Source organism: Ahaetulla prasina, chromosome 2, assembly GCF_028640845.1.
Source record: "Ahaetulla prasina isolate Xishuangbanna chromosome 2, ASM2864084v1, whole genome shotgun sequence".
NCBI classification, from domain to species: Eukaryota; Metazoa; Chordata; class Lepidosauria; order Squamata; family Colubridae; genus Ahaetulla; species Ahaetulla prasina.
The window spans coordinates 302,167,276-302,186,981 of record NC_080540.1 but is presented as its reverse complement, the minus strand read 5'-3'; the positions used below and the strand labels follow the sequence as shown (position 1 = coordinate 302,186,981).

At 48.1% G+C, this 19,706-nt stretch overlaps 1 protein-coding gene across 4 annotated transcripts in view; it reads right to left on the bottom strand.

Annotated features, from left to right (window-relative positions):
• Nucleotides 1-2,448: 2,448 nt before the first annotated feature.
• The window catches only part of GALT (galactose-1-phosphate uridylyltransferase), a 24,195-nt gene continuing 6,937 nt past the window's right edge, over nucleotides 2,449-19,706 (bottom strand). For 3 of the 4 annotated variants that reach the window (XM_058172409.1, XM_058172411.1, XM_058172410.1), the window contains exons 4-11: nucleotides 18,511-18,559; nucleotides 15,716-15,845; nucleotides 15,463-15,519; nucleotides 9,650-9,772; nucleotides 9,419-9,551; nucleotides 8,546-8,629; nucleotides 6,112-6,266; nucleotides 2,450-4,788 (exon numbers count right to left, since the gene is read on the bottom strand). In XM_058172409.1, coding sequence (XP_058028392.1) covers nucleotides 4,723-4,788; nucleotides 6,112-6,266; nucleotides 8,546-8,629; nucleotides 9,419-9,551; nucleotides 9,650-9,772; nucleotides 15,463-15,519; nucleotides 15,716-15,845; nucleotides 18,511-18,559 — 797 coding nt within the window. In that variant the 3' untranslated portion in view covers nucleotides 2,450-4,722. Of the gene's footprint in view, nucleotides 4,789-6,111; nucleotides 6,267-8,545; nucleotides 8,630-9,418; nucleotides 9,552-9,649; nucleotides 9,773-15,462; nucleotides 15,520-15,715; nucleotides 15,846-18,510; nucleotides 18,560-19,706 lie in introns of all 4 variants that reach the window. The other variant, XM_058172412.1, reaches the window with a different exon arrangement.

The following is a 19,706-nucleotide window of genomic DNA, read 5'->3' as shown; positions in this document are numbered from 1 at the left end:
CTGAAAAAAATTGATGTCCGTTTTTCACCCTTACAATCGTTGCAGTGTCCCCCATGGTCACGTGATCAAAATTTGGGAAGCTTGGCCACTGACTCATATTTATGACGGTCGCCGTGTCCTGGGGTCACGTGATCCCCTTCTGTGACCTTCTTACACAAGAACTCAATGGGGAAGCCGGATTCACATTAACAGCCGTGCCACTAACTGAACCAGTGCAATGAGTCAGATAATGCTTTGCTTCTACGGCAAGAAAGGTGGGGCTTTTAAAACTCACTCCACAAATGTCTCACTTAACAACATCAATTTTCGGCTCAATTGTGGTCGTAAGCCGAGGACTACTGGAGAAAGCTGAGTCAGGTGGATCCCACAGTGTTTCTCAACCCTTTTCGTTTTTTGAAAACCAAAAAGACCCTTTTTCAAAATAATAATAATAATAATGAAACATTTCCTCCTTCCCTCCAGCTGGCCTCTTCCGATCATTTTATCGGGAGTCTCAAAATGAATAAAACATCCCGCCTTCAAAACAAAATCACAGCATTTATTACTCCAGGAGGAGGGGAAAAAAAGGAATATACATATTTAGATTCCCTTTTCGAAGATGAAATATATTATTGACTTCAACTGCTCCCGAGTGAGCGCTGAGCTGCTGGCTGGGCTGAGCGGCATAGAAGAGGACGACCAGTAATGTCCCTTCTCACATTAAGTGTGATGCTGGGGGGGACGGGGGACGACACAACCACCTTCGCAAAAGTGTGTTGGTGAAAATGAGATGATGGCACACAGCGACGGCTCCCTCGCTTTCCATCACTGGGGGAGGTTCAACCTCACACGAAGGATAGCAAATCCCATTTGCAAATAGGGAAATAGCCCCAGGCCCTCCAGCACTGAATTGATAAAAGTTCAGATGGCATCAAGATCACGTGAAGTGTTAATACCGCTTTATAAGGCCTTGGTAAGGCCACACTTGGAATTTCGCATCCAGTTCTGGTCACCACGATGTAAAAAAGATGTTGAGACTCTAGAAAGAGTGCAGAGAAGAGTGTTGTGACTTGTCCTCTCTCCTCTCCTCAGCCGGGCCCCTCTTGTCTCCAACCGGGCCTTTTATCAGACTCCGAGTCTGATAATGAAGATGAACGGCCTGTCATGACTCCAGCCCCCGGCCCTGGCCCCATGCCCAGAGAGGATTCAAGAAGTGAAAGGACAAGCCCGATAAACCTCACTCATACAGCGTGTGTTCCTTTAGCTCAGCCTTCAGAGCAGGAAGCCAGCCAGGTGGTGGAATTACCCGGGCCTACTCCCTCTGACCCCTCCCTTTCCCAGACGCTGACAGCAGATCCAGCTGAAGACAATTCAAAGTGGGAGGACCCTCGCTTCCGGAGATCTGAGAGGCGACACCAGCAGAAGGAAGGGTGGGGCAGGCCTGGATAAATGCTGAGTCATGGAGCCACACCCCACAGCCTATATAAAGGACCTGCTTTTGGCATTCCAACCTTGAGTCAAGCAAAGTCTCATCTAGTTTGCTGATATCGGACCCTATCGCTGAAGTCACAACTTGGACTCCTGCCTGCCCTGATAAACCTCGAAGGAACTTGGCAAGCTGCAGAGGCTTCGTTGCCAAGTTTGTTACAGACTTCCTTGACTCGTTCGTTGGAGTGGGGGGTGGGACACGACAAAGAGCAACAAACAGGATTAGGGGACTGGAGGATAAAGCCAGGGGTGAACTGCTCCCGGTTTGGACCGGATCAGCCGACCCGGTAGCGATGGCGGCGGGTGGTTTGGAGAACTAGTAGCAAAAATCCCTGCCCACCTCCCCACCTATGCCCAGCTGAGCTACGCGATCCTTTTTTTTTTTTTTTGCAAGAGGTTGTTTAAAAAATGTGTTTAAAGGGTTAAAACGAGGCTCTGGTGATCCCAGCTGAGGTGCCTAATTGTCAGAGGCTTTTTTTTTTAACTTTTAAAAGCATTTTTTAAAAGGTAAAAAAGCTGAAGCCTGCTAGGCAAAAAATGGGGGCGGGGGATCTGTTTGAGAGAAAGAGAGAGAAGGAAGGAAGGAAGGAAGGAAGGAAGGAAGGAAGGAAGGAAGGAAGGAAGGAAGGAAGGAAGGAAGGAGAGAGGGAAGGAGGGAGGAAAAAGGAGAGGAAGAAAGGACTACAAACCTGGCACTAGAAACAGCTTCAGATAATCCAGGGCTGGAAAAGACCTGGAGGTCATCTATTCCAACCCTGCTCCAGCAGGACCCTTTTAGTGAGTTTTTGTCTTTTGATCCCCCAGTCACATGGTTACATAGCCACGCCCACCCAGTCACATGCCCCCACCAAGCCACGCCCACCAAGCCACACCCACAGAACTGGTAGGAAAGAAACTTAGATTTCACCACTGGATAAAACATATGAAGAACGGTTGCAGGAACTGGGTATGTCTAGTTTAATGAAAAAAAGGACTAGGGGAGACATGATAGCAGTCTTCCAATATCTCAGAGGCTGCCACAAAGAAGAGGGAGTCAACCTATCCTCCAAAGCACCTGAAAGTAGAACAAGAAGCAATGGGTGGAAACTGATCAAGGAGAGAAGCAACCTTGAACTTAGGAGAAGGGGAGGCCTGATAGCATCTTCCAGTCCTTGAAGGGCTACCCCAAGGAAGCCATTAATTTACTCTCCATAGCACCTGAGGGCAGGACAAGAAGCAATGGGCAGGAAGTCTTCAGATCTAAACTACAAGAGGAATTTCCTGACGGAAATGGAATAATTTGCCACCTGGAGTTGGGGATGAAAAGAAAACAGTTTTCAAGAAATAAGGGTGTGTTTTTTTTACTTAACAGAACAGAATAACAGTTGGAAGGGACCTTGGAGGCCTTCTAGTCCAAGCAGGAGACCCTAGACCGTTCCAGACAAACGGTTGTCCAATCCCTTCTTCAAAACCTCCGGTGATGAAGCACCCACAGCTTCTGAAGGCGAGTTGTTCCACTGGCCAATTGTCAGGATATTTCTCCTTAGTTCTAAGGTTGATTGTCATTTTGTTCAGTTTCCATCCATTGTTGCCCATCTTGCCTTCAGGTGCTTTTGAGAATAGCCTGACACCGACACCACCCCTCTTCTTTGGGGCAGGCAGCTCCTCAGATATTGGAAGACTGCTATCATGTCCCTCCTAGTCCTTCTTTTCATTAAACTAGACATGCCCAGTTCCTGCAACCGGTCTTTGTTATGTTTTAGACTCCAGACCCCTGTTCATCTCTATTGCTCTTCTTTGCACTCTTTCTAGCTGTTGTGTCTGCGCCCCCCGAGCCGGGCCTGCTGCCAGAAAGTGACTTGGAAAGTGAGGGGGAAGGGCTGTCAGGACTTACCTCGGGAGCACCAGCTTCCCTGGCTCAGCTCCAGGAGCCAGAGGCAGGCCACGTGGAGGAGATAACAAGGCCTCCGTCCCGACTCTTTCCTTCCCCCGGCCACGCCTCCAGACCCGGCTGATGGCAATCAGGCCTGGCTGGACCCTAGGTTTCGTAGGCAGGAGAGGCGGGAACAACAGAAGCAGGGGTGAGCAGGCCTAGGAAGTGCTGAGTCATGGAGCCACACCCCATAGGATATAAAGGCAGCAAGAACTGCTGTGCCTCTTCGTAGCAGGCAAATCAACTGATTAACTAAGAGCTGAAGTTTGTTCCTGGGTGACTCATCAGCATCGAGGGAGATAAGAGATACTTGGCAGACGCTCGCTATTCTGCTGCCAGAGCTCATAATGCCGGGTAATTAAGCCATCACTCAGACGGAGGCGAAGGAGGACAGAACACATCATTTGAGGAGAGTGTCACTCCCCCTCCGACGACCGGGTCAAGGAAGTCCGCATCAAACGTGGCAACGAAGCCTCTGCAGCTTGCCAAATTTCTTCGAGGTTTATCAGGGCAGGCAGGAGTCCAAGTTGTGACTTCAGCGATAGAGTCTGATATCAGCAAACTAGATGAGACTTTGCTTGACTCAAGGTTGGAATGCCAAAAGCAGGTCCTTTATATAGGCTGTGGGGTGTGGCTCCATGACTCAGCATTTATCCAGACCTGCCCCTCCCTTCCTTCTGCTGGCATCGCCTCTCAGATCTCCCGAAGCGAGGATCCTCCCACTTTGAATTGTCTTCTGCTGTTTGGGAAAGGGAGGGGTCAGAAGGAGTAGGCCCGAGTAATTCCAATCCCTGGCTGGCTTCTTCTGACGGCTGAGCCAAAGGAACACATGCCGGGCATGGGGCCAGGGCCGGGGGCTGGAGGCATGACAGGCCGTTCATCTTCATTATGAGACTCGGAGTCTGAAAACAGACCCGGTTGGAGACGGGAGGGGCCCGGCTGAGGAGAGGAGGGAGGACGAGTCACAACAGAGAGTTCAGAAAAAGAAACAGTCTGATTTATTGGGCAGAGCAGCCACGGTACAAACTTGGTGTTGGGGAGAGGGGCCCCCCACTTCCTCCTTCTCCAAGGATGGGGCTCAGCTCTTGTGGACACACAGGACACGGAGCCTCCGGTTCTGCAGAGGACTTTTGAGAAGGGAAGAGGTCCTGGCTTAACTGGTCACTAGCCTCACAGCCTTAGGGGAGTCGGGCAGCCGGACTGGCATTCGGCCGGAGGTCAGGCCATTCCTGAGGAAAGTTCTCAGCCGCCCCCAAGGACAGACCCTTTAATGTCCAGCGGCTCTCTTTGTCAGCCGCTACGGATTGTGCGACTGCCACACGCCAGCAGAGCTACCATCTGCCCTAGGGTGCCTCCTTGGTGTCCAGCTTGTAATGGTGCTCAGGAAGGTTCCTCAAACGTTCAGCGGCCTGTAAGGAGAAAGCAGCATGGAGGGAGAAGAAGGAAAGAGGTGAAAGAAAGAAAGGGGGGGGCGGGGGGGGCTTTGCTGAATGCTGCCTCCCAAAAAAGGGAACAATAATAATAATAATAATAATAATAATTTAATTTGTATACCGCCCTTCTCCCGGAGGACTCAGGGCGGTGAACAGGCAGATAAAATAAAAACAATACATTTCAATAAAAACAATATTTAAAAAACTTATTCCAATAGCCTAAATTTAAAATACAATACGAAATATAAAATAAACCCCAATAAAATCCATATTTAAAACCCTATTAAGCCAGTCCTGCTCGAAAGAATAGATATGTTTTAAGCTCGCGGCGAAAGGTCCGGAGGTCTGGAAGTTGTCGAAGTCCTGGGGGAAGCTCATTCCAGAGGGTACAAGACTCAGGGAGTTCTCCCTTCCTTCCTGGCTCCTTCATTATTTCCACAGTCTATTGTAGGGGGTCTCCAAACTTGGCAACTTTAAAGACTTGGGGACTTCAACTTCCAGAATTTCACAGCTAGCATGGCTGGCTGAGGAATTCTGGGAGTTGAAATCCACAAGTCTTAAGGCTGAGGGATTCTGGGAGTTGAAGTCCTCAAGTCTTGAAGACCTACATTTGCTTAGCAATTTTAATAACCCAAAAGCAGCGTCTGGCCACCAACTGAAGACTGGTAGTCACAGCCCAAAGGCCTCTTCCACCCTCAGCCTTTCTCTGCCCATTCCCACCGATGAGTCCAGCCACTAAATGGTGAAATTTTAAATTTGAGAGCTCCTTGGTGCTCTCTGAGCTTTGTTGTATTCCTCCAGATGTTTCATTACCCAACCAACCCTGATGACGTTACTTAGTTGGGTCATGAAACGTCTGCAAGAAAACAACCATCTCAGAGAGCACCAAGGACTTCACAATTAACTAGGTTGAGGGAAGATCAGTGACACCACAGTCCTTTCCTCGTCTTCCTCCTCCTCCTCCTCCTCCTCCTCCTCCCCTTCTAGCACTGATGATGTCACCTAGTTGGGTCATGAAATGTCTGCAAGAAAACCACCCAGGTCAGAGAGCACCAAGGACCCCCACAGTCCTCACCAACACCTCCTCCTCACAATCCCCACTCCCTTCTAACACTGATGAGGTTACCTAGTGGAGTCGTGAAATGTCTACAAGAAACCAACCAAGCTCGGAGAGCACCCAGGGCCCTTCATTTCCACCCTGAGCTAAAAATATTCTGCTTTTATTTTAAACTTCTTTCAAAGACAGGTGGGCCACAGCCCCTTCCAGCAGCTACAGCCCATCTCCTAGCTCCCCCTCACCTGCTCTGGAGTCAAGTCCCTCTGGGCCTGAGCCAGCATCTCGTAGCCCACCATGAATTTACGGATGGTGGCGGAACGCAGTAGGGGAGGGTAGTAATGGGCGTGGAGCTGCCAGTGCCTGCAGTCGGCCTCCAGGTACGGTCCCGTCGGAGCTCCTGTGGGAAAGAGGCGGCAAAGAGAGCAGGAAATCAGATTTTAGCCCAAGGGAGGTGAGTTGGGTGCCACCCAGGGGTGAAATGCTCCCGGTTCGGGCGATCTGGTAGCGATGGGGGCGGGTAGTTTGGAGAACCAGTAGCAAAAATCCCTGCCCCACCCCACCCCGTCCATGCCCACCCAATCGCCCGGTTTCCACTTGCTTACTTGGCAGCTTGCTGCTTCTTTCGGGCTCGCTCGCTTTTCCTGCCTTGCTTCGGCTGCTGCAATCAGTTGCATCAGCTAGCAACTCAATCTGCCTGCCTGCAATCCATCTCATCAGTCAGCAACTCAATCTGCCTGCCTTGTCCCTTCAATTGGGTAAGTAACTGGGGGTTTTTTTTGGGGGGGGGCTTTAACAAAATAGTTAATTGGGGGGTTTTTTTAGGAGTTTTTTTTTTAGATATAGCAATTTAAAGTTAAGAAAGTTTTAAATTTAGCTGCTTTTATCTAAAAATATAAAAAAAATAAAATATTTGTGCAGCTTTCTGAGATTTGGTGTGTTTCTGTAGTGTTTCACTCCAGCTACACGAACACACAAAATCTCACAAAGCTGTATGTGGCATTTTGTGTGTGTGAGAGAGTCAGTTGTGTTGTGCTGTGTTGTGTGTAAAGTGTGAAAGTTGATTTTTGAGCTTTTTGTGGCTGTGTGAGATTCTTGCTTGTTGCAGGGGCCATTTTGGGTGAAGTGCAGCTGCTTTTACATTATGTGTAAACCAGCTGTGTTGTGTTGTGTGTGTGGGTAAAGTGTGAAAGTTGGTTTTTGGTACCTCTTATTGTTTTGTGTACTTTGTTTATTATTTTTATTATTTATTGTTATTGGCCACACCCATCCAGTCACCTGACCACCAAGCCACGCCCACCAATTAAGCCACGCCCAGAACCGGAAGGGAAAACTTTTATATTTCACCCCTGGTGCCAGCTGTAACGGGATTTGCTCCCTGGGGTGCAGAAAGGAAGGGGACAGCCAGGGTTGAAAGGGAATCCATAAACCGAACAAGGCAGAGGAGGGCAACAATTATGGCCCCTTTACGACCTGTGGACTTCAACTCCCAGAATTCCCCAGGCAGCATGGTTGGCTGAGGAATTCTGGGAGTTGAAGTCTGCAAGTCTTAAAGCGGCCAAGGTTGGAGACCCCTCCTTAACGGAGCCAATATGTAAAGATGCATCATATACTCATTTTTAATCTATGGTTCTCAGCCAGGCGGAAGGTGGCTGACGTTTTAAAATCTTAATAGTTGCCTGCCATAAACTCGGTTTGCCAAGGAATTCCTGTTGCTGGGGTCCAGGAGAAGAGCCTTCTCTGCTGTGGCTCCTGCCCTTGGGAACCTCTTGCCACCAGATGCGAGATCCATCCCCCGTCTTCTTGGCCTTCAGGAAGGACCTTAAAATCCAGCTATGCTGGCTGGCAGCCCAAGGAAGAAGACGTCGGCTGGAGGTGGTTGGTAGATTAACAGAGAAGGCGCCACCGCTGCTCTCCCCCAGGCAGACTTGTAGTCTGTGGTTAATCCTTTGTCACTTTAGTTTTTCACTGATAATGCTTTTTCTATCAGGAGGTTTTATTATATTGTAAGCCACCCACAGTTGCTTTGAGCTGTGAAAGGAGATGAATAGCCATGGAAGGAAGGGAGGGAGGGAAGGAGGGAGGGAGGGAGGGAGGAAAAAGGGAGGGAGATGGGAGGGAGGAAAAAGAAAAAAGAAAGGAAGGAAGGAAGGAAGGAAAAGGAGGGAGATGGAGGAGGAAGAAAAGAAAAGAAAGGAAGGAAGGAAGGAAAGAAAGAAAGAAAGAAGGAAAGAAAGAAAGAAAGAAAGACAGAAAGACAGAAAGATAGAAAGAAAGAGGAAAGAAAGAAAAGAAAGAGAGAAAGAAAGAGAAAGAAAGAGAAAGAGAAAGAAAAGAAAGAAGAATAAGAAAGAAAGAAAAAGAGAGAGAAAGAAAGAAAGAAAAAGAAAGAAAGAAAGAAAAAGAAGGAAGGAAGGGGGAAAGAAAGAAAAAGAAAGAGAGAAAGAAAGAAAAAGAAAGAGAAAGAAAGAGAAAAAGAAAGAAAAAGATAAAGATAAAGAGAGAAAGAAAGAAAAAGAGAGAGAGAGAGAGAAAGACAGGAAGAAAAAGAAAGAAAGAAAGAAAGAAAGAAAGAAAGAAAGAAAGAAAGAAAGAAAGAAAGAAAGAAAGAAAGAAAGAAAGAACCCAACCAACCCTGGGAAGGCTTTCCCTCTCCCCCCCCCCCCCCATGACGCTCACCATGCCAACCCATGGAGTAAGGGAAGGACACCTGGAAGAGGTTGTCGTATCGGGTGAGAAGCCTCTTCATGATGGAGGCCAGGCCTGCAAAAAGAAAGAGGCTCAAAGGTAGTCAACTGATCTCCTGCAACCGCCAAGCCATCCCACACCCCCACCCCCACCAACAGCTGGGCTGGAGCCCCCCCAGACTCCATTTGCGCATCTCTGAAAGGAGTGGGGTCTGCAGAGAAGAGGAGGGCCAAGACTAAGGTTATGGGGGTCCCTGGTGCTCTCTGAGCTGGGTGGCTTTCTTGCAGACCTTTCATGACCCAACTAGGGAACATTATCAGAAATCAGCAACCCCAATCAAAGGACTACCAACAACGCTCCCACCGACACTGACAGGGCAAGCCACTACAAATAGATAGCATTCCCTTCTAGCACTGATGATATTACCTAGTTGGGTCATGAAACGTCTGCAAGAAAACCACCAAGCTCAGAAAGCACCAAGGAACCCACAATCATCATCTCCTCCTCTTCTTCCTCCTAGTGCTTCTCTTCCTCCTCCTCCTCCCCCCTTCCTCTTCCTCTTCCTCCCTCTTCCTTCTCTTCCTCCTCCTCCTCTTCCTTCTCCTCCCTTTTCTTCCTCTTCCTTCTCTTCTTCCTCCTCCTCTTCCTTCTCCTCCCTTTTCTTCCTCTTCCTTCTCTTCTTCCTCCTCCTCCTCCCCCTTCCTCCTCCTCCCTTTTCTTCCTCTTTCTCCTCCTCCTCCCCCTTCCTTCTCCTCTTCCTCCTCCTCCCTTGTCTTCCCCTTCCTTCTCCTCTTCCTCCTCCTCCTTCCCGTCCCTCAGGCAGCACTAAGGACCCCACAAATACTTCCCACGCTGGCCACTTACTGTCTCTCTCGCTCTCCCGGAGCTCCTCCAATCGGCGGACGTGTCTCCGAGGAAGCAAAAGTGTCTGGAAGGGCCACACTGCCCAGTAGGGCACCACCACCAGCCAGTCCGCATTTTCCACCACGACCCGTTCCTGCAAGGCACCCTCCCCCAGATCAGCCTCAGAGCCGGCATCCCCAAGTGGAGACCGCCCACCCCACCCCTCTTCCCTACTGGGGCAGCGGTCCCCACCTTCCGCTCGGTTTCCAGCCGGGCATACTCCAGCAGCATGGGGACAGAATTGTCTCGGTAGTATTTCCGTTGCGACTGGTCCTCCAGCGAGGCTTCGTTGGGCAGGAAGTTACTAGCCCAGATCTGTAAAGAGAATTCGGAGGAGAACTAGGGATGTCAAATGAAGAGAAGGACCAGGGGTGACATGAGAGCAGTCTTCCAGTATCTGGGGGCTTGCTGCAAAGAAGAAGAGGGGGTCAAACTATTCTCCAAAGCACCAGAAGGCAGGAGAAGAAGCAACGGATGGAAACTAATCAAGGGGAGACGCAACCTGGAACTAAGGAGAAGTTTCCTGACTTCTTAACCATTGGAACAGAAGTTGCCTTCAGACGTTGTGGTTGCTCCATCACTGGAGCCCTTCGAGAAGAGACTGGACAGTCACTTGTCTGGAACAGCATAGGGTCTCCTGCTTGAGCAGGGGGTTGGACTAGAAGGCCTCCAAGGTCCCTTCCAACTCTGTTATTCTGTTACTCTACTTTCTGCTGACTGCAATTTTGGCAGTTTGAATCTCCACTGGCTGAAGGTGGACCCAGCCTTCCCTTTTTCCCAGGTCAGTAAAATGAGGACCCAGATGGTTGGGGGCAAGAGGCCGACTCTGTAAACCGCTTAGAGAGGGCTGCAAAACACTGTGAAGCGGTATATAAGTCTATTGCTATTAATTAATGGAATAATTTGCCTTCAGAAGTTGTGGGTTCTCCAACACTGGAGAACTTTAAGAAGAGGCTGCACAGCCACGTGTCTGAGATAATATAAGGTGTCCTGCGTGAGCAGGGGGCTGGACTAGAAGACCTCCAAGGTCCCTTCCAGCTCAATTCTGAATGATTGATATACAGTTATATCAAGGTCCCTTCCGGTCCTAGGATTCTGTGTTCTACAATTTCCAAACACACAAACACACTCAACAACCTGGACTAGAAAGCTTCATGCTTGTGCCTTGTAGCTAAGAGCAGGCCATTTGCAAGCACACACTGCCACCCTGTGGCTCTGTAACAAACACAACCACAAAGGCCTACATGTGCGGTCTACGACAACTCGCCACAGCCAACTTGCCATGGACAGCGTGCCGGGGAGAACTCGCCCCAGGATAAGTCACCGTCGCAAACTGGCCGCGGGACCAGCGTTACACTCATCTCAAAAGAAACTGTGGAATGGAATCGTTAAAGAAAGGATGCCAAAGGAGGGATGAAATGAAGTGTGAACGACAAAAATAAAAATAATATATAAAATAATATAAAATAATTGTTTTAAATTGAATTGTCCTGCAACCAGTTGTCTCGTGGCGAGTTGACCGCAGTGAATTGTCCCATTCGGTCCAAATGTCTGCAGGCTGCAAAATTACACGGTGGCCACTGAAATTGCTACAGAAAAGAAGGGGATTTAGGCTCCGAGACCACTTCCCACCCACGCGAGATCACTTGTTGGTCTCCCTAAGATTGTGTTCTCTCACATTAATCACTGTCTGCTATAGTCAATACTGAGTCCAGAAATCCCAAAAGGGTTTTCCCCCCCTCCAAGAACTGGTCTTTCTTGGTGGTTTTTTGTTTGAAAACATTTCATTTCTCATCCGAGGAGCTTCTTCAGTTCTAGCTAGTTAGGTAAAGGTAAAGGTTCCCCTCGCACATATGTGCTAGTCGTTGCTGGCTCTAGGGGCCGGTGCTCATCTCCGTTTCAAAGCCGAAGAGCCAGCACTGTCCGAAGACGTCTCCGTGGTCATGTGGCTGGCATGACTCAACACCAAAGGCGCACGGAACGCTGTGACCTTCCCACCAAAAGTGGTCCCTATTTTTCTATTTGCATTTTTTATGTGCTTTCCAACTGCTAGGTTGGCAGAAGCTGGGACAAGTAATGGGAGCTCACCCCGTTACACGGCAGCACTAGGGATTTGAACCGCTGAGCTGCCGACCTTTCGATCGACAAGCTCAACGTCCTAGCCCCTGAGCCACCCTGTCACGTCCCAACCACAAATGTAAATGAGGATGGGATTAAACAGCTGCCCAAGCCATTCCTCCTATTTTTTTTGTGGAAGGGAATAATTCAGCACATGGGCACTTATGGACCTGTAAGTAAGTGTGTGTGTGTGTGTGTGTGTGTGTGTGTGTGTGTGTGTGAGAGAGAGAGAGAGAGAGAGAGAGAGAGAGAGAGAGAGAGAGAGAGACAGCAAAAGAGAGAGAGAGAGAAAGAAAAGAGACAGAGAGAGTGAGAGAGAGATAGAAAGTGAGATATTTAGAGAAAGAAAAAAGAGACAGAAAGAGAGAGAAAAGAGAAGGTGGGGGGGGGAGAGAGAGAGAGAATACCAACTCCAAGCAAACTTTATATTTTTATCTATCTGGCTCTATGCTATTTACAATTCCAGGGTAGGGATTTTTGCTTTTGTTTTTTGCTGTTTTTGTTGCTTTTAGGTTTGCTATTGGTTTCCATGTTTTTAACTGGTCTGGATGTTTTTATTGTCTTGAAACATTTTTTAAATTTTAGTCGTAATATATTTCTGAACTACAAGCCACCCAGAGGCAGGGGTTTAGTGCTACTGGTTCGCTCCGGTTCGGGAGAACCGGTAGTAAAAAAATGCTTTAAAAAGTAAAAAAAAAAAAAAGTTCCAACGATCGCAGCTGTGCCGCGCGATCGTTGGAACCTTTTCTTTTACTTTTTTAAAGCACTTTTTTTACTACCGGTTCGGGTGAATAAGTAGTAAAAAATACTTTAAAAAGTTTTAAAAAGGTTGGCCATGCCCATCGTCACATGACCCCCCCACCAAGCCACGCCCACAGAACCAGTAGCAAAAGACTTTGCATTTTACCGCTGCCCAGAGGCATTGACCGAGATGGGATGCCATAGAAATCGAACAAATCAATCAATATATAAAATAAACGAGGGGCCCCTGGTGCTCTCTGAGCTTGCCTGTTTTCTTACAGACATTTCATTACCCAACTAGGTAACATCATCAGTGCTAGGTAAATAAAATACAAAATCTTTGTTTAGTTACAACGGCACCAAAAAAATTACTTATGATAGTTTTTCACACGTCATGATCATTGTAGCATCCCTTTGGGGCATGTGATCCAAATTCAGATGCTTGGCAACTGATTCACATTTACGACGGTGTCCCAGGGTCACATGATTCCCTTTTGGGACCTTTTAACAAGGAAAACCAATGGGAAAGCCAGACTTGCTTAACAACTGTGTGTCTAAATTAACCACGGCAGTGGTTCATGCAACAACTGTGGTAGGAAAGGTCATAAAAACGGGGTAATATTCATTTAATAAACATCTTGCTTAAGTGACAGAAATGTTGGGCTTGTTTCTGGTCATAAGACGAGGACTAACTCTAAATCAAAAATGATTCGTCTAAGGGAAAACTTCGTTACATCGATACTCCATTTCTTCTTCATGGGTATTGTGCTAGACTGGGCTTTTATAATCTTACTTTTCAAAATTTCCCAAGCTTCTTGAGTTGTTTTCTCCTTGAGGATTCTCATCCATGACAGGGAGTTGGACTAGAAGAACTCCAAGGTCCCTTCCAGCTCTGTTATTCTATTCTATTCCCCTTTGAAAATAGCAGGGCCCTTGGAAACGAATCCTTGCTCCCACCCTCCCATTTCGGCAAGAGATCCCACCCACTACCCCCCAACTGACCTCACCTGTCAGGCTTCAAAAAGGAAGGGGAAAAAAAAAAGAATCTGCTTTGAAGTCTCTTGATCAAAGGCCTCCCCCAGACAAGCATCACAATCAAAACCGCAAAGATATGGAATTGAACAAAACCCTCTGAATAATCCTAAAAATAATTTATGCCCTATCCTTCCACTTCTGGATAGTTTAGCTTCAAACTTCGCCAAACCAGAGAGGCTTGAATGACATTTTTTTTTAAAAAAATAAAAAATAAAGAAAAAAACCACTGTCAAATGTCCAGATAAGTTTCTTTAAAAAAAAAAAAAAGATTTGGTAGTGAGTTGTGACCCAGGGGTTGAGGACTGTTAAAGAGTTTGCAGCAATCCAACCAGCACACAAGTAAATAATTCAGCAGGATTCTTCTATAGAAGAAACTTGATTATATACAACAAGAGAAAGCATGATGCATATATACAATATCTGCGCGTCAGAACTCAAGAACCCAGAAGTACAGGATCTATATAACCACAGAAGCACTAAAGCAATAAAACCCATATGTGTGTGTGTGTGTGTGTGTGTGTGTGTATGTAGGTCTTGGCATATTCGGGTCTTTTCCCGTGTAAGGTTGAGAGTATCTTGGCGATGTTTCGACGAGGTATCACACAGCCAACCAACCCGCCTACAGCAACAAAGCCAACACTCCCCACCTCCCCACCAGTATTTATAGAGAGACGGGAGCTCCGACCACGCACAAGCACGAAGCCATAAGCACCAGCCTGAAGATGACGAGTGAGACCTCATCGAAACGTCGCCAAGATACTCTCAACCTTACACGGGAAAAGACCCGAATATGCCAAGACATACCCATGAAAACCTACGAAAACAAGTATGTGTATATGTGTATATATTCCAGTGAAGCCAATCCAAGCCACGCCCAGGCTCTGAGCCATCTGACATGGTTCTCAGTCACCAAACAGTTCCCATTGGCTGACTTGTTGTTATGGTACCAGAGGTGGCATTCAGCCAATTCGGGTGAACCGGAAATTTTGAGTAGTTTGGAGAACCAGCAAAAAACCCCTCTGGCTGGCCCTGCCCTTCCCCGCCCGCTTGCCAGCTCACCACTCACCTTCACCTCACCTGCCCCTCAACCCGCTCGCACCGCCTGCCTGCTCGCACCGCTCACCCCACCCCGCCCCACTCTGCCCTGTATATCTTGCCTTCGCCACGCAGCCCAGATAATCTCTATGCCTCGCCTCCGCATCTCATCTGCTCTGCTCACCAAAGGTAAGCATATTGCTGCTCGCCCGTCGCCTCGGGTTGGGGCCCGGGGAAACGCCATTCCCCTGCTCTGGCCTTGCCCCAGGCCTCCGCCCGCATGCCGCTGCCCCTCCTCTGGCCTCAAAATACGGCCCCAAGCAATTTATTCAGCCTGCAGCCTGTCACACTAGGCCGAAGGGCCGTGGAGGGGGGGGGGCTGCATGGGCGCAGGAGAGCCGAAGCGGTTTGGGAATGGACCAGATGGTTCTTCTTACCTGCAAGAAGTCCCATCCAGAAAGCACTGCAGCGGAAATCATGCAGCTGCTTCTTCCATCCCTTGCTGAGCCTCAGTCGCTCGCGGAGATGGTCCATGTGCTCTCCGGGTCGGCAGCTGCTTCTCTCCGCTGCTGCTCTTGCTGGGAGAGTTCTTTTGTAATTTAGCAGCGGTGAGCTACCACTTTTCTCTAAATCCCATCAGGAAAGCACTGCGGCACAGAGAAGCAGCAGCCATGTTGAATGTTGTTTCTCTCAACCGCAGAACGTTCCAGATGGGATTTGGAGGAAAGCGGCGGCTCACAACTGCTAAGTTGCACAAGACGCTCTCCGGGTAGTATGGAGAGAAGCAGCCGCTGCCTCGGAGAGCAGAGATGGAGGGAAGCAGGCCCCAAAAGGCTGCTCGGTCGAGCCTCGCCCCGAGGCGGAAGCTGCGCATGCGCGAAAGTCGTGCACACATGCATGTGCAGAAGCCATGGTGCTCATTTTCGGCAAACTGCAGTATCCCAGCTCATAATTACACTGACAGGGACCCTTGTCAAGAGTTCAAGAGCCCAGAAATGTCCTTCAAAAAACATCTTCTGATCATCAGACCTCGGGCGACGGCTCTGTTGCTAAATTCAGGGAGAAAATTTCCTTACCTGACAGTGAGGGTGGGAATTCGAACAGCCCATCATGGCTCCCTTGTTCTCAAAGATCTGAAACCAAAATTAACAAGGAGACAAGCCAACAAACCAAGGGCCACTTTAAGACTTGTGGACTTCGACTCCCAGGAATTCCCCAGCCAGCCAGCAAGTTGCTACGGTTGAACAACACTGGACCACACTGATGTAGGATTTAAACTGGGCACGGTAGAGGAAAGGCTGGGCCACGATCCCTTGTAGAGATACTCACCTGCACCCAGGTGTAAGAGGCTCCCAATTCAACCGCTATCTCTGCCCACTTGTCAATCACCCTGCGGACCTCAGCAAGAGACATGAGGGGCAGGGTAAGGTCAGTCCAGGGATGGAAGCACATGACTCTGCTGGGGAGAAGAGAGGGAGGAAGGCTCCTGGAATGACCCGTGCAGGCAACGACAGGAAGTGCCATCCCTGAATTCCATTTAAGTAAATGACCCATATCCTAAAGGAGAGAAAGCTAAGCAGAAAAGGAGCACCGATCCATCTCCAGGATGTTTGGTTCCCGTAGGGTCCTTGGTGCTCGCTGAACTTGGCAGTTTTCTGGCAGATGTTTCATTACCCAACTAGGTAACATCATCAGTGCTAGAAGAGAGTGGGGCTTGCAGGGACGAGGATCTATCCATCCATCCATCCATCCATCCATCCATCCATCCATCCATCCATCTATCTATCTATCTATCTATCTATCCATCCATCCATCCATCTATCCATCTATCTGTCTATCGCAATAGCACTTAAGGCAGGGGTGTCCAAAGTTTTTTTGGTGAGGGCCAAATACAGAAAAATAAGCAAAGGCCCGGGCCACACCATTGAACGGGTGGGGGGGCCTAATTTTTTTTTCGTACCAGTTCTGTGGGCGTGGCTTATTTTGGGGTGTGGCTTGGTGGTCATGTGACTGGTGGGCGTGGCTAACTGCTCATGTGACTGAGTGGATGTGGCTATGGGCATAGAAACTACTCAGAGGGCTAAAAAAAGTAATTTTTGACCAGTCCTCACACTTATGACCATCCTCACATTTATGCCCATTGCAGCATTTTTAACAACCATATCACTCATTTCACAACTGCTTCTCTTCACCACGGTTACAAGATAGGGTGCAAAATGTAAAGATAGTTGTAGGTGTGAGGACCAGTCAAAAGTGTGAGGACAGGTCAAAAATAACTTTTTCAGCCCTCTGAGTAGTCCTTATGCACAAAATGCTGCAACAGGCATAAATGATGACCGGTCATAAGTGTGAGGACTGGTCAAAAGTGTGAGAACCTGTCAGAAATCACTTTTTTCAGCCGTCTGGGTAGTCCCTATGCACAGTTTAGGCTTAAGTATATGAAAGTTTGGTGGTTGAGACACGAAGGACTTCACAGAGATGGCTATCAGTCATTCTGGATCTCAGTCTGAAAACCTGGGACATTACAATACAGATGGATACAGTCAGTCTACTAAAAAGCAACAATATGTGGATATCATCTTCATTTAAGGGGGGAAAATGTTTCATATTCATTCATCTTGTTAGGGTGTCCAAACTTGGTCTTTAAGACTTGTGGACTTCAACTCCCAGAGTCCCTCAGCCAGCAAAGCTGGCTGAGGAACTCTGGGAATTGAAGTCCACAAGTCCTAAAGAGACCAGGTTTGAACACCCCTGATCTTGGCTTTTGTTTTGTATTTGGTATGAACTTGAAACTCCCTTTGTTATTCCCTGCCCAAGGGGTGGAGGCGCGAGGAGCCTCGCCAGGCGGCCCGAGGAAGGCGAGGGTAGAACTGCTGGGGTCGGGCACGGCCAGCAGCCTCTTTCCCGCTCGCCGCCTCCTCACCTGTTTCTCGATGGCTGTCACTGCCGCCACGCGTGTCCGACATGGGGAGGCGCGAGGAGCCTCACCAGGCGGCCCGAGGAAGGCGAGGGTAGAACTGCTGGGGTCGGGCACGGCCAGCAGCCTCTTTCCCGCTCGCCGCCTCCTCCGCCCCCTCCCTTCATTATTCCCCGCCCATGGGGAGGAGCCGCGAGCCTCGCAGTGAACCACCGGGCAAGCACCCCAACAATCTGGGTCCTCATTTTACCTACCTTATAAAGGATGGAAGGCTGAGTCAACCTTGGGCCTGGTGGGACTCGAGCCTGCAGTAATTGCAGGCTGCTGTGTTTTAATAACAGGCTATCTTACAGCCTGAGCCACCACGGCCCTTATTAATTTAATTTGTATACCACCCTTCTCCCGAAGGACTCAGGGCAGTTCACAGCCAATAAAATACATATAAAGGACATATCAAACAAGTTAAGAACAATATAAAAAACTGATTCAATTTATGGCCAATAAAAAACTAAAATAAGAATAAAAAGCCCACTTAAAACTATTAAAACATTTAAAAATCCCATAAAAACATTTATAACCCCATTTAAAATTGTATTTAAGCTAGCCCTGCACGATGTGCCCTAACCACTAACACTTAGACTTATATAGCAATAGCCCTTAGACTTATATACCGCTTCACAGTGCTTTACAGCCCTCTCTAAGCGGTTTATAGAGTCAGCATATTGCCCCCAACAATCTGGCTCCTCATTTGACCCACCTCGGAAGGATGGAAGGCTGAGTCAACCTCAAGTCTGGTGAGATTTGAGCTGCCAACTGCAGGCAGTCGGCAGGTAGCAGAAGTAGCTTGCAGTACTACACTCTAACCATGTGCCACTGTGGCTCAAGGAAGGAAGGAAAGAAAAATATGGATGGAAGGAAACATGGAGGGCGGGAGGAAGGAAGGAAGGACTAGCAATAGCACTTATATACCACTTCTTATTTTTCCCACCTCAGAAAGATGGAAGGCTGAGTCAACTTTGTGCCTGGTGAGATTCGAACCGGCAAATTGCAGGCAGTCAGCAGAAGTACCCTGCAGTACTGCATTCTAACCATGCGCCAGTGGGGCTTATGCTATAACGTAACAAAATAGAAATAACAACGGGAAGCAATTCCGCTCCCACCCCGGGGGTTAATGAGCTCAGGACAACAAGGAGCAGGGTAGACTTACCACACGCCTCGCGCTGACGCTGAACGTAACAAGGGATGGTCATCGGCCTCTGCAGGAAAAGAATGTCAGTAAGAAAGAGGAGGACGGCATAATTAAGAGAAAAAAAGGCAGGTATCCACAGTCCGACTAACGAACGCAAAAGAAGTAAACACTCTCGGGATATTTGAACTCCCAAAAGTATAACTTTATTGGATACACCATTTCGGAACTGCTGAAGCAAAACCAGCTCTGGTTTTTCCCCGCACAAATGCTCGCTTACTGAAATTATAGATTCCCTTTCTCCCCACCCCTGGGTGATCACATTGTCTCAAATTATGAGACGTCCTCTTGTTATGGGAACAATCCATCTCTTTCTCCAGCACCTGCAGTGGTGACCTTGATGGTTTCCAAGCTCTCACGGTCCACACACACATTCTCAGCATTCCGTTTCCCCCTTCCCGCTTGAATGACAAGTTGAAGAGCGATGGAAACTCAGAAGAAGCTATTCAATCTTGACTTCAGGATGCGGGTCCCGTCAAACCGATTATTCCATCTGGCGGGGTGCAGGGGAAGGGCCTTCTTTGCTGTGGCTCCTGCCCTATAGAACATCTTCCCCCGCTCTGCCCCCATGTGAATTTGGTCTCAACCCTCCCATCTTTTCATAAAGGCCTTAAAGACCTGCTTGGTTGGCTCCCCAACAGGGGAACAGCTCAGTGGAAGGGATTGATCGAGTAACAACAGATCCCACATCCCCCCACTCCATTCAGCCCCAGCCCTCCCCGCGTGTCTTCAGAATTTAATGATTGGGTTTTAATTTATTCGTGTTTTAATGCGGTGTTTCTCAGCCTGTGCAACTTAAGCGGGATGGACTTCAACTCCCAGAATTCCCCAGCCATACCCATGAAAGCTGCAGAAGTTGAGAAACACTGTATATGTATATATGTACATTTTTATGACTGTAAGCGACCCAGTTACCCATTGGTAAGATAAGATGGGTGGCCGATATTTATTTCGCCGCGAACTTAAGACTTATTTATTTCGTCTTGCTGGACTGGCTTGAATTTTTAAATCTATTAGCTGATTTTATGGATTTGAAATTTTTTATTAATTTTATAGGGTTGATTGTATTTTAAAATGGGGCCAAATTGAATAAGTTTTTTAATGTCTGTTTTTTAATATTGTATGCGTCGTTGCTGTATTTTATCTTGGCTGTAAAC